The sequence below is a fragment of the Ricinus communis genome, chromosome 9, assembly GCF_019578655.1.
Source record: "Ricinus communis isolate WT05 ecotype wild-type chromosome 9, ASM1957865v1, whole genome shotgun sequence".
NCBI classification, from domain to species: domain Eukaryota; kingdom Viridiplantae; phylum Streptophyta; class Magnoliopsida; order Malpighiales; family Euphorbiaceae; genus Ricinus; species Ricinus communis.
Genome location: NC_063264.1, coordinates 26,902,574 through 26,917,536, shown reverse-complemented (window position 1 = coordinate 26,917,536; position 14,963 = coordinate 26,902,574). Strand labels below are relative to the sequence as shown.

The 14,963-nt window shown below is 29.8% G+C and overlaps 1 protein-coding gene across 5 annotated transcripts; it reads left to right on the top strand.

Annotated features, from left to right (window-relative positions):
* The first annotated feature begins 5,464 nt into the window (after window positions 1-5,464).
* Window positions 5,465-12,334, top strand: LOC8287523 (cold-responsive protein kinase 1). Of its 5 annotated transcripts, XM_015722449.3 has the most exons (9): window positions 5,465-5,662; window positions 5,753-5,840; window positions 6,073-6,123; window positions 7,358-7,481; window positions 7,615-7,730; window positions 7,856-8,066; window positions 8,139-8,376; window positions 8,836-8,986; window positions 11,736-12,334. In XM_015722449.3, exons 4-9 carry the CDS (start codon window positions 7,409-7,411, stop codon window positions 12,105-12,107), a joined length of 1,161 nt encoding a protein of 386 aa, XP_015577935.1. In that variant the 5' UTR covers window positions 5,465-5,662; window positions 5,753-5,840; window positions 6,073-6,123; window positions 7,358-7,408; the 3' UTR covers window positions 12,108-12,334. The 5 variants fall into 5 exon arrangements, with proteins under 5 accessions (XP_015577935.1, XP_048235462.1, XP_025014042.1 ...); XM_048379505.1 differs by lacking the exon at window positions 6,073-6,123; XM_025158274.2 differs by having other exon boundaries at window positions 5,465-5,840.
* Window positions 12,335-14,963: the final 2,629 nt, after the last annotated feature.

The following is a 14,963-nucleotide window of genomic DNA, read 5'->3' as shown; positions in this document are numbered from 1 at the left end:
ATTTGTTAAATAAATTATTATTTTTGTCAACTCTTTAAGAGTCCCAATGATGTTCAAATCATCAACATAAACTACAATTATAGCAAAATCAAAAGTTATTTTCTTTAAAAAAAACACATGGACAAATTGAATTGTTAGTATATCTTTCCTTTAAAAGATATTCACTTAGGTGGTTATACCATATTTGTCCAAATGGTTTTAATCTTTGTAGCTTAATTCAATACATCTCTTATAGTTTTAAGCAACACGCTTCAAGAATTTTTAGTCTTTTAGGAACTTTCATATAAATATCATCATCAAGTGATCCACATAAATAAGCTGTAACGATATCCATAAAATGCATATGAAGTCTTTCTAAAGTTATCAAGCTAATTAAAAATCTAAAACCCCTCAAACTTAACTTTTTCTGACAATTAAATCCAAATTGGTTCTAGAAAAGTGATTTTAACCCAATCATTCTCAACTCTAATCTTAGATCTGCCCGCCCTCAGTCTCTGAAACTCGAGAAAGGTAGTAACTTTTATCACAAGAATTTTTGTAATTCTCTCGATATCTAGATCGGAAAAATAGGTGTTCACACCCTTCCTTTTGTCATATTAATATCCAATAAAATATTTTATATTCAAATAATTATCACTAAAAAATATTTAAATATCCCAATAATTATCAAAAATTACTTATAGAAACTTATTTTCATCATCTCAGCGTTTTAAGTAAAAAATATGCATAAAATGGCATCGAATTTTAAAAAATAGCCAATTGCCACTATGTAGAGCTGTCCGGCTCTCCATAGAGCTGATTCGGCTCTATACTAAGCCGATCAACTCTATGTAGAGCCGATTCAGTTGTACGCAGAGATAATTAAATTTATGGGTAAAACAATTTGGAAATTTTTGACAATTTGATCCCTAAACTTGCTGAAATGGCTATTTTACATCTCATGGTTAATTTTTTCTAACACTTTAATCCAAACTAATTCTAAAAAGTGATTTTGATTCAATTGTTCTCTACTCTAACTTAGATTCACTCGTCCTCGGTCTACCTAAACTTGAGAAAGGTAGTAATTTTAATCATAGAATTCTTCATAATTTTTTCGATATCTGTATCCAAAAAATGGGTTTTGACACCCCGGTTTATCAAGATTTATGCAAATGAACTCCAAATAAATTGATATAAAGCATAAATATTAAGGATATGAATATAAGTCGTAGAAGCCACGCTTCATAAGCTTGAGCAAAAATTATTCATTTAGGGACCATGCCCGCTTGAGGACCACGCCTGATTGAATTGACGGCTACGCCTGCTTGAGTTTCAGAACTTCGTCTGCCTAAATTCAAGGACTACGCTTGCTTGATTTAAGGAACCATGCCCAATGATTTAGTGACCATGCCTGTTGATTTGAGAACCACGCCTGTTGATTTGGGAATCACGCCTGTTAATTTAAGAACTACGCCTGATGATTTGAGAACCACACCCATCTAATTTGGGAACCACGCCCATCTGATTTGAGAACCACGCCGATGATTTGGAAACCACGCCTGTCAATTTGGGAATCTCGCTTTATGATTTGGGAATCACGCCTCATGGTTTGGGTCTTAGAAAAATGAGTAGTGCTCATGATAGTAGCATATTGTTAGAAAATCTATAAATCTGACATGGTTGATAACTTTGAATTATAAGTATAATTCTTTAGGAATTTTTATACAATTTTATGAAGTTTTTATTTGATTTTGATATTGAGTTGTAATTTATTTGTCTCGAAGTCTTTGGTGAAATTTCTACAAGGAACTGAAGCAATTGAGAATATGAATAGACCCTTGGTTCGATTTAGAGGGAATACATGTGAAGAAATGGGGATTTGCAACTAAATCGGCCCAAGACCAGTTTGGGAAAGCAAAATCAGTTCAAGGACCGGTTAAGGATAAGGAAGTTGTGAACTACTATAATGAACCAGCTCTTCAACTAGTTCCAAAAGAGAAAAGAGCTAGGACTAGTTGAAAGAATCGGTCCATGACATAAGGGAAAAACAGTGAACCGGCTCTATGATCGGTTCACTAGGAAAAAGCCATCAGAACCAGTTGAGGAACCAGTTGAGAACAAGAAAGCACTTAATATTTGTTTAATTACATTTTTAAGGGGCTTTGGAGGGTTTTGAAAAGGGAACCCCAGTTTTAGACGATAAATACATCTTATGTTACTTGGTTCTTGGGAGGCAGTGGAGAGGAAAAAAAGAAACACATTGTTTTGGACGGAGAACAAGAATTGTGACGAGATTCAAGAAGCCTTTAATTTAAAATATTCAAAGTAGCATTTAATCTATCTTTTCTAGAATTATGTTTTCTTTAACTTTTATTTATTTTTATTATTTAATGAATATGAACAACTAACTCTCATTCTAGAGAGAAGGATGTAGTCAATTAGATTTTTTGTTATGAAATTAACATAGAGTTTGTTTAGTTCTTGATTTATTCTTCTTAAGATTATTGTGAATGCTTTGATTGACCACCATAGTGTTTTTATATTAGGATTTGCATGATGAACTAGAAGGAGAAAGATAGATCTAGATCTAGAAGAATAAACGTAGTAAATTAGGTACAGAAATATATGTGGTCGTTATGATGCAAGAAATGTTGCTTAATAGGTTTACTTCAGTAACTATTCTTGAGAATCGATAATTTCTTGATTAGATATAGGTTAATAGCTTGAAAGAGAATTAACATATTTTTGAAACAATTGCATTCAAGGATGAACTCTAGAGTTTATATTCATAATTAATTCCAGTAGATGAAATCTAAATCTCTAGTACTCTAAAAAAAATCTTATCAATCTATTCATTTTAATTGTTTTCATAATCTTTTTATCTTTAATTAGAAGTGAACGAATTTATTTACACATTCTTAGATTTAAATATTGGTTTTATCCTTGTGGGATCGACCTTGATTGATAATCCTATACTATAATTGCCCTGTGCACTTATAGGTGAAGATATAAGCGATCAATGCTACTCTAACTATTCCAATTATTAGATCCAAACCCAATACATTCATATTTTCATCATTTAAAATCTAAGACATTCATATTTTTAGACTCAAAACCAAGCATACATAAACATTAGAAAGATATATAGAACTATTAAAACCCTAGATTTAATCACATAAAGGGATATAAAAGCATTCGAAATCAATCCTAACATATTTCTAGAATCATAAAAATAAAAGAACAAGTAAAGAGGAAAGAGATGTTAATGATGATGGATTTGAGGGAACGCTTAAGTTATCACGAGAGATTGCTGATTTAAAAGTCTCTAGAGATAAGGAGGCGGTTGAATTGAAGATTGGATGAGAATCCAGAGTTGTCTAGGGTTGAGAAAATATTTTGTCATTCTAAAGAAAAACTTTTCTAATTCAAAGCTCTTTCTTAGTGACTTCTCATTCTTTTCTATTTATAGAGGTAGATTTTTAGGAAACTCTAAATGTATTAGATAAATATCAATAATTAATTAAATTCCTTAATATTATCAGATATTCAGTTAAATGAATATCCATTTAAAATTCAATTAATTCTAATAATTATTAATAAAATCTAATAATTATCACTAAATATTCTTTCTAGAACTTTCTTTTATTATTTTTAGTGTTTTTAAGTTAATATGTACGTAAAACAACATCGAAATTAGGAAATAAGCCAATCGGCATTGTGTAGAGCCGATTGGCTTAGGGGCAAAAAAATATAAAAAAATTTATCTTTTAGTCCCTGAACTGGTAAAAATTGTCATTTTACTTTTCAAATTTAATCTTTTGGGTCTAAATTAATTCTAGAAAAGTAATTTTGATTTAATTTTTCTCAATTCTAATTTGGATTCACCCATCATCAATCTTTCGAGACTCAAAAAAAGCAATAACTTTCATCATAGAATTTTCTGTGATTCCTTTAATATCTGAATCCAAAAAATGGGTACTGTTATATAACATATATTTTTTCCAAATATTAGTTTAGTACGTAATTATCAAATATTCAGTAATTAATAATTTATACTTTAAAATTATAGTTTCAATAGAACATTTAAGAAGAATATCTTAAAAAACTAATGATAAGAAATATTAATTAAAAATTTATATATTTTAATTGAACATTTTTTTTAAAGACAATCATTATAATTGTCATTTATAGAAATAAATTTATACATCTCAATATAAAATTATATCACTATAAGAATGATAAAAGAGTATGACAATTTTAACAGAATCTTAAATTTTTTTTTTGTTAAACGAGTCTTATTTAATGACTCTTTTTATCTTTATACGAGTTTGATTAAAAAAGATGTCGTTGTTGAGTTTTTACCTAAGTTATCCAAACTTTCATAAAGAAAAACAACGAAATTTTTATAAAAAAAATAATAAAACTCTCATAAAATATAATAAGACTTCCATAAAAATACATAAAAAAAGTACACTTAATATAAAGAAAAAATTGATTATTAAATTCCTAAATTTTTTTGTCTTATTTTATTGAGCCCTTGAAATTTTAATTTATTTTATTGAGCCTTTGAATCTTTATTTTTATTTATATTAAGAACTTCTTATAAACATTTTATGAGACTTTTATTTGTTCTATTGAGCCATTGTACTTTAAGTCCTCAATACAAGTAAAGCAATAAAAGTACAGGGGTTCAAAGAAATAAAATAAAAAATTAAAGAACTCAATAAAATAAAACTGAAAAGTTCAAGAGCTTAAAATTTACATTTTGCTTAATAGAAAAAACAAACATCATTAATGATATACAAAATCTAAATTAAATTTATAAAATCTAAAATTACTAAAATAAAAAATTAAAGAGAATTTTTACGATGTACTATTTATTTTTTAAAAAACAATTTACAGTAAAATCTTTTTATAGTTTTGTATTTTAATTTTTTTATTTATATGATTTTTCTTAAAAATATGCATATAAATACCTAAAATATATGTATATAATCATCTGAAAAAATATATTAAAATATGCATATAAATACCTAAAATATATTATTTTAACTTATATTTTGAAAGTATATTGTATTACTGAAATCATCAAATGATGTACATTTATTATTTTTATCTTATATTTTTATATTTGATATTCATAAATTGAATAATATTATTATATTTTTTTTACAGCAATTAGTGTATTTTGACGATATGAATATTTTGATAACATAAAAATATGTATTTCAAAAGATATAGCATAATATACTAAAAATATACTAAATAAAATCTAAAATATATACCCATATAATTAAAATAAAATTAAAAATATATTTAATAATGATAAAAATATATTAAAAGAATATTAAAATATTAAAAATATATTATAATATATTTTTAAAAAACTGTATAAATAAGATAAAAAAGAAAAACGTAAGAAAAAAAGTGCCTGTAAAAAAGAAAAATTTGGCGCCACTTTCGGTCAATGGGTAAAAGTCTCAAAAGAATTAAATATACAAATAGAAGAAAAGAATGGCTAGTTGTCAAAGACCCAACACCATTCCGTTAAACTTGTTTCCGATTCCAATTAAGTAGGCTGAACCACAAAGGAGCCCAAGTAGAAAAAGATGTTAAATATTTCACCTTTTTTCCTTTTTGTCATCTTCTCCGGCAATGAATGTGCAAAAGACCGATAGTACACGTCAGTCAATTTGCAGTACTTATGCAATCAGATACTCTCTCAATCTAATAACAATAATAATAATTATAATTATCTCTTGACTTTCTTTAGCTCTCTTTGCTGCTTTACCGGGTATTTAAGGAGGCGACTGGTTCTTTTTATGTTTCTGTTATTGTCCAGCCTGGACCGGCATTTGAAGGTAAGGCACCCTTCATTTACTTCTGTTTGTTTCTTGAGAAAGTTAAAGAAAAATAGAAGTGAAAAAGAACAGAAACGAAAATTCAAGATTCGGGTTTTGTTCTTTACACTGAAATAAAAAGGTAAAGAAATGAAACTACTAAGTCAACTTCTTAACTTAGAAAAGAAGACTTGTATCTCTTCCTCTCTTTCTTCTTTCTTTCTTGAATTAAATTTTAAAAATTTGATTTCAGGTGTATTTCTTTCTGGGTTCTTCCATTGCATCAAATCAACCAAACAAGAAAGTTAGTTTCTTTGCTGTTTTTATCTATCTCTTTTGATTTTTTTTTTTTTTAATTTGACAAGTCAAAATCTGCCAAAGAAGGCAATATGGGCACTAATATGTGGTTGATATCATAATTAGTTGTTTGTTTCAAAACCTTTAGGGCAAAATCCGTGTACAAAATGCTTGATTAGCGGGTTCTCGACGTGAAAACACAGAGACAAGGAGCTTATATATATAATTAATAATTATTTATATTAATTATATTATTTATTAATTTATTATACTATATATATTTATATTAATTTATTATACTATATATATTATATATTAATGTATTTAATATTTAATATTATTTCAGTTTTATGGTAACTCAATTCAAGGTACAGTTATGAAAATGAAAAGCTGATCAACTTTTTTGAGCACGGTTTGTATATGAGGTTAAAATTCTGAGCCAACTACAATATTGCTGGCCTCTTCTTTAGCTGAATGAAAACAAATGTTTTATATTCATATAATCTGTAGAATTAGTCTTCTTAATTCTGAAGAAGTTTATTTAATTTGCTCTTTGCTTCGCCTTATTTTTGTTCTGTTTTTGTTTTTTTTTTTAATTTTAATTTTTTTCTTAATTTCCAGGTTTTGAAAGATTTTCTGTTTTAGTTAAATGCTGCAACGTGATTTTTCCTCTTCATTTTATAAACTCATGTCCTTTTCGAGAAATGCAATTACTATGGCTGACTGCTTGCAGAATGTTCTTAGGACTGTTTCCCATGTGGTTTCTCCGTCTAATTGTATTTCTGAAAATTATGCTATTTTTTTGTTGAGCCTTCAACAGGGTTCTTAAGATATTGAGCTCTTGTGCTCGATTGAAAACTTGAGGAGTTGGAAGTTGCAAATCACTACCTAGGCTGCTCTGGCACATCTATTTATATTTGTTCCTTAGGTGCTCTAGACCTATGTGGCAAAACCTTTTTTCTACATTAAATTTAAGCTTTTATTGTCTAAGTTGTTGCTTAAAGCACGTTTTAGTTTTCAAGTTCTGAGGGAGATTCTTGATGGTATTTAGTTTTGGCCGAATTCTGTGAAATGTTTTTTTATGCCAACAATGGGATTCTAGTTCTCTACAAAAGATCTCCTCAACGCCTTATTTTCCTCAGTTTTTAATAATGGCTAACAAGTTGTAGTAAGACCAGCACAGGTAATTTCCATGGGGGATTGAAATGGCATAAATGACACGATTAATGGTACTTTGGCAGGAGAGGTGACAAGTTTCATTGGAGGCATTTGTTTGTGTAAACAACCTGGTGATGACTTGTTTATATTGGTTTTCCAGAAGAAAGAGAGCTTCCCCACCTCGAAGAACTACAGATGTTGCTGATGGTGTGCAACTCAATAGATTTATTTTTAGTTGTTAATTATTACCTAAGCAGCATGTAGATTATTATATGTACTTTTCCACTCCTGTATGTTCTATATCTATGTCGCAGATTCTAAATGACTTTATATTGTGCAGAGATATCTGGCATTCAGAATACTCGCTTGTACACTTATAAAGACTTGCAAATAGCAACTGAGAATTTTAGTCCAGGAAATAAAATTGGAGAGGGAGGTTTTGGTTCTGTCTACAAGGTGGTTGTCCAAGTCGCAACTATGAAATCTTGCATAGAACTTATGAGTTCATGGACATGCTAATAAACCGTTCCCTTGATATTTATCATTGCTCAACTCATAAGATTCTCATGTAAAATGAACAGGGAACGCTCAAAGATGGCACCGTTGCTGCCATAAAGGTACTGTCAGCTGACTCAAGGCAAGGGGTGCGGGAATTCTTGACAGAAATAAAATTAATTACAGATACAGAGCATGAGAACCTGGTTAAGTTGCATGGTTGTTGTGTAGAAGGAGACCATAGAATTTTGGTCTATGGGTATCTTGAAAATAACAGTCTTTCACAAACACTTCTTGGTAAATCCAACATTAATTGATTTGTGTTAATTTAACTCCTTAGGTCATAACAATTACCTCTTTACTCTTAAGGTGGAAGCCGAAGCAGCATCCAGTTCAGTTGGCCTGTAAGGTGTAAAATATGTATAGGTATTGCCCGAGGGCTTTCATTTCTCCATGAAGAGGTCCAGCCACATATTGTTCATAGGGACATCAAAGCAAGCAATATCCTTCTTGACAGAAACCTCAGGCCCAAAATCTCAGATTTTGGTCTTGCAAAGCTTTTCCCCAACAATGAGACTCATATTAGTACACGTGTTGCTGGGACTGCGTGAGTTCATATACAGTATTACACAGTGTTTAACTATGACATAGATTTATTTTATTTACTTATTTATTTTAAAATCATTATCCTATAAATGCTCAATGAATTCTGAAATGAAATGCAACTAATGTACCTTGGCTTGATCTCTTATTATGACTGCCTAAACACTAGTGTTTTTCTGCAAATGTATCATGTTTGAAATATGTAGGCTTGATTGGTTGAGATTTCTTCACCATATCTCTGTTAAATCTATTTTTCATAGCATGTCTCATGGGTGGGATTGTTTACAATTGGTCCTTGCTTTTCTGCACAGGGAGGTTTTGGAATGTGATAATATAACATTTTGCTAACACGACTTGATGCTTGACTAGGACAGTAAAAAATATAATTTTCTTTTTCATGTTTACCAAATTTTGATTTGGACACATTTATGATTATGTTGCTCTGCTTGTTTGATTTATCTAGAGGTTATCTGGCACCTGAATATGCTCTCCGGGGTCAGTTAACTAGGAAAGCAGATGTATACAGTTATGGTATTCTACTACTGGAAATTGTCTGTGGAAGGTCCAACACGAACAGGAGGTTACCATCGGAGGAGCAATATCTTCTTGAAAGGGTATGTGCTTCTTGGATTCACTATATTGTTATCTAGTACATGGTGTTCAGTATGATATAAGTTCATGTCTAGTAATAAAAGGAGGCTATAAAGACAAGAATTTTGCATTGCCATGCAAAAGAAAGAATAGATTCTCTCTTTGATGAGCCAAACTGGTACATCCCTAATCGAATACTGGCCGTATTATTTAATATGAGGGAAAAAAATTGTGTGCCACTTCAGATTCTATAGGTTTATCTCTAAACTAAATAAACACATATTAAAACACCAGCTACAAAACCTAGAAACAAGATGGAAGGCTTAAGTTGAAAGAGTTATAAATTGACACAAGGAGCCTTCAGCATCTTTTTTATTTAAATACAGTTTGTTGTTTCTATTGTAATATTTCAAATACAAACTCTTGAGAAAAAAGAAAGCATGTCATAGAAAATCGCTGAACTCTTATTGATGTAGCCATTACTTTTATTTAATGATATTTCTGTTAGCAAAATAAAGTGAATTGTATCTTGATTTGTTTTACCAATTTACTCATATAATTGTATTATGTATTTCTTAATATTATTTGTATCAAATTTTCACCTTTTTCCTCTTTGTTTTCTATTTATTTTCCATTGTCAATTAATTGGCTTATCTTTGAATTGGAGAATTTAGATATTAAAAAATTGTGGAATATTTCTTGTCATTCTGTTTTGTTCATCTTTATTGTGTTTCAATTATTAATTCTATTTCTTTAGAAAATAAAAATTTGAAAGGATGAGGTTTCACCTAAAGTGAGGGAATTTTGTTTTGGTTTGCAGCTTCCTGAAGAATTAACCATATGATTTATTGCATTCTGGTTACCTTTCCTTCAGTGCACCAGTTATTGGTATATTAGGCATTGGATTAAATGGTTATTGTAGTAAAGTTTGAGTACGTTTGGAAACATTTGGGTGATAATAAATGAGGTTTTGGTTTGTACCGCGCGCATCCCTTAGACGAGCAATTTGGAGTTTTTAGTCCAACAGATATGTTTAGATGATTAAGAAGTACTGAATATCTCTTCATTGAATCTTCAGGGGAGTTCTGTAACTGTGTATTTGTGGATATTTTATGTGGTTGGTGTTTCTCACTTGTTTATGCTTTTGTTGTATACTTCTGGTTTCTTTGAGTATATAATTTCTTATCCTCCATTTTGCATTTTTTAGTTTTCGTTTTCATCTAAATAAGTGAAGTTTTCCTGTTTACCTTGCAATTTTGGCAATATAACATCTGATAAGTTCAATAGATTTGGTGCTTGTGCAGATCTGGCAATATAACTAAATACCATATGGTTGGAGTTCTTAACATCTGAATGGCTTGTATTAAATGTACATTGGTTGGCTAATCCAATATTGTAGTTGATAAGAGATGATTACCTTCATTTTAGGCATCAGGTGCAGATCTAGTCATTTGGATGTAGCTTTGCCAATTTTAGGGGCATCGAGTCTTAAGAATCTGGTCATAATGGTCTCCAGTCTAACTATGTCAGTGAGAACAAAGTTATTGCCTATTCCAGTCTAACTAAACAATTGTGCCGGGTCGTCTTAGCTGCTGATTTTCAGTTGATAGTATGAAATTTTAATTTGAAAATGCAGATGTAATATCTTCACAAATGCATAACTGTAGTAAACCGAATAGAGGCACTTGCATCACATTTGTCCTAAACTAGGAATGAGATATCACTACTTTCAGAAATGCCTCAAATTTTAGAAGTATAAAAATATATAATAAACCTCGAGAGCGAAGAATTATCATTGCTGGAAGTTCATTCATTGTGAACTGACTAATTAACCAATAAATTCTAAGGTGTTTATGGACATGAAGAAATCCTAAACCTATGAGTGCATACTGCATATATGCAATCCTTGCAACAATTTGAGCTTCCAAAGACTAAATAACTGCTACTGTAATTAGGATTCTAGTAAAACTTCAAATCATAAATTAACTGGCTTTAATAGTTATTAGTAACCTGTTCCATCCTAGTAGAACTTGAATATGTGTATGATAAGATGGATCTAATGTTAGGTTGATGACAGGTCTAGGATCAATTTTTTATCATCTTATACCTGATGTTTAAGTAATTTCTTCTTTTTCTAAATACTGCAATAATGTGCGCTAGGCTTCTCCATCGACTTCTGTCTTTCATGTTAAGCTCCTATTCATTGTTTGTGAAGCTTGTTGTAGTTACTGTCTTCTTGAGGATAAAGAGGATAAATGGAGGTGGTTCCATGTCATACTGTGGATGCATAAGTGATGAGGGAAATAATAAATATTTTCCTAGGATAAGTTTTATATTAACAGGGGTGAGGAATGCTAAAAGAATAATTTTGAAATAACCAAGTATTGTGGATCATATTACTGTAGTAAGCTTCCACAAAACTATGACATAAAAGTAGGAAGTCTACTCTTATCACAACCAAAAATGCAATTAGTTTGATTATGCTATGGTCCGTTCTAGAAGTTTGCCTTTTTACTAATATAAAATTAGGCGGGAAAAGTGGGATCGAAGCCATAGATAAACCAGTCGTCATACCTTTATCTTGCCTCATACCGTAAATTTATCTTGAAATATTCTCTTTTTTATCTAACAGCTTATGAGATTAAAATTGCACAATGTCTTGTCGTTCTTCAGTCAGTTATTTGCTTTGATGGCCTCTGAAGCTGTCCTCTTTGCTGTTCAGTTTAATAGAAGTATATGAAATCTTATCAAATAAATTAAGTAAAACTGCAGGTATGGGAAATGCATGAGAAGGGGGAACTGGAGTATATAGTAGACACTTCACTAAATGGGGACTACGATGCTGGAGAGGCTTGCAGATTCCTGAAGATTGGTCTTATCTGCACCCAAGTCATGCCAAAGCTGCGGCCAAGTATGTCTACTGTGCTTGGTATGCTAACAGGTGCAATAGATGTGAACGACGAGGAGATATCGAAACCGGGATTGCTTTCTGAGTTAGTGGGTATTAAAGGTGCCAATGACCAGAAAGGTAAGGCTAAGACAAGCAACTCAGCCTCAACAGGAACTGCTAGTTCTTCATTATCAGAAGTGACTACCTCACATGCTACCATGACCTTCAATTCGATATACGACCGAAGCAATTAATTCATGGCAGCTTAAGCTTTTATTATAATTTTTTATTCTTCTTTGTGGGAATGAATAGAAATAGATACAGCACATGTTTTCAAGAAGCAATTGCTGAGAAGTGCTACATATCCTTTTAGTTTTAGTTTGTTTCTGCATGTTAGCTCATCTTTGTAAATTTTCTTTTTTTTCTGTAAATCTTTTTCTCTCTCCAAATTTTATTCTAGATATCAAATCTTTTATGGCCACAGAGACTTGGTATGTGTAGATGTAGAGTTATATTTCATTTGCAGCAATTATACTGGAAAGGGACATTGAATTTGCAGTTCCAACTTGTCACTTTGTCCTCAATCCACTTGCAGGTTACCCTAAGCGAATGCCCATGTCTCACCTAGGCATGAGAAACATTATTCTGCAGAAGGCTAATATCTGAAAACGACATAAAATGAACTGAACTAGTGAGAATAAGAATATGTGGCACGAGAAGTCACAGATTTCGAACAAGAATTGTATCATTAATACACCACTAAATCAGACAAAGCCACGCTCCAAGACTGATTTCAAATGTTGCCGAGCCGGTATTATGTCACCAACGTAGATACACAAATTGAAACTAAAAAGAAAATATAAAAATGATTAATTAGGTGTCAGTCATTCAATATACAAATATAAAATATTTTAGATCAGTATTGATAGCTGTCTCAGGATACAACAAATGATATGATAATATAAAATGGCACTAAGATTAGTGAAGTAGCAACTAAGAAAAAATTATAAATTTACTGTTTTAGTTTTTTTATTTTTTATATTCTAATATTTAAATTATTTTTTTTTTATTCATTTAAGTGTTTGAACCTATTAAAAATACTTAACATTGTGCTTATATGACTTATTGGGCATTCTGGCAGACTTTTTCAACTTTCATCCAAAGCCATTTTTAACATGCATAGAATGTGAAAAATAATTAGAATATAAAAGAAATAATAAAAATAAAATAAAAACAACATAATTCAATCGATTGAATCAAAAACTCTAAAAACTATGCAAACTCTAAAAACTGAACATACAGTAGGCAGTATAATCTTATAACTCTAATACACTAATTTAATTATAAAATCATAACGAAAATAGAAATTTAGTTATGTAATCTTATGCATGTAACTGATCAAATTCAAAACTCTAATTGGCAATATTATCATATTTAAAATTCTAATGTTCTTATTATCATATTTCAAAACTCAATAAATTAATAACATATCCTAAACTGGTTTTTTTTTTAATATTTTTTTATATTTCTCCTTAGAAACATTATTAGGGTTAATTCTATTATGATAAATATGATTATATTAGGATTTATTGTGGATATGCATGTTATTAATTTAATGGGTTCTGAAATCTCATAATGAGAACATTAGAATTTTGAATATGATAATATTGCTAATTAGGGTTTTGAATCTTATCAGTTACATTCATAGGATTACATGATTATATTTCCATTTTCATTATGATCTTGTAATTAAATTGTTTTATTAGGATTATATGATTAAATTGTGGTCTTATTTACTATATGTTCAATTTTTAGGGTTTGCATAGTTTTTAGGATTTCTGATTCAATCGATTGACTTCTGTTATTTTTATTTTATTTTTATTATTTCTTTCATATTCTAATTATTTTTCACCTTCTGTACATGTTAAAATCGGCTTTAGGAACGCGAGGAATAAAGTGCATCGATTATATCAAGTAATACAATAACAAAGTATGAGTTATTGTCTCATTGTAGACTAATTGTGAATACTATTTTCAAACCTTAACTAATGTTTAGCAATCAAATGCTTGTTTGGAATGTTAAAACTAACGATTAACTAAATTAAAACATGAATTAAAGTAAATGAGAAGATTGAATGAGGGAAAGATCTATTTAGGTGTTGAATTCCCCTAACTATTTATACATTTCATGAATCAATTAGCAATTAAATTAAACCGAAGAGTTAAATTGACATTCTTTAAGTTTAGGTAAAAACTTTTCTCAAATGATTAAACTCCTAATTCCTAAGAGGAGAGCAAGGAATCTCTTCTTTAGGCAACTAACTTAGGTCATGCATTAAGTTTAGAGAATTATTATATCAAATAATCTTGTAGATCTATCTGAAATCTCAATCAATTCTCTATTTTCAAGAATGAACAATTCATAAAAAGCTACGTAGTCAATTTTATGATAACTATATTCAATCAACACGTCGACTTATTAATTGAAATAAATAATAAGCAATCATAGAAATAAGACAACTCAAAAGATGATTCAATTACATAAAGAATGATTCAATCCGTACAAAATGGGTTAGGATTCATCAACAACTAAATAGTAATATAATTAGTTCCTATACATTGAAATAAAGAGAGATGGAAAAAGAAAAAAAATCTCAAACTATTCATGGTTGAAAAGCTAGAAAAATCCTCCACTTTGATTCTTTAAACCTTAAAGATAATCCATAAGTTTTGATATTTCTCCCTTCAAAGTCTTGATCAAAAACCTTAAATGAGGGAAAAGCCTATTCAAGTATTAAATCCCCTAACTATTTATACATTTCATGAATCAATTAGCAATTAAATCAAACTAAAGAATTAAATTGATATTCCTCTAGTTTAGATCAATTAGCAAGGAATCTCTTCTCTAACCAACTCACTTAGGTCATATATTAAGTTTATAGAATTATTATGTCAAAAAATCTTGCAGATCTATCTTTAGAATTCCTATCAATTCTCTATTTTTAAGAATGAACAATTCATAAAAAACTATTTTTAGTCAATTTTATGATAACCTTATTCAATCAACACGTCGACTTATCAATTGAAATAAACAATAAGCAATTAAGAAA

What these genes read in the sequence shown, in the direction of transcription:
- LOC8287523 (XM_048379505.1), top strand. Translation starts at nt 7,409, where the DNA reads ATGACTTGTTTATATTGGTTTTCCAGAAGAAAGAGAGCTTCCCCACCT. An exon ending in ACACGTGTTGCTGGGACTGC is followed by an intron (nt 8,377 to 8,835) that starts GTGAGTTCATAT and finishes TGATTTATCTAG; the next exon opens with AGGTTATCTGGCACCTGAAT. An exon ending in AGCAATATCTTCTTGAAAGG is followed by an intron (nt 8,987 to 11,735) that starts GTATGTGCTTCT and finishes GTAAAACTGCAG; the next exon opens with GTATGGGAAATGCATGAGAA.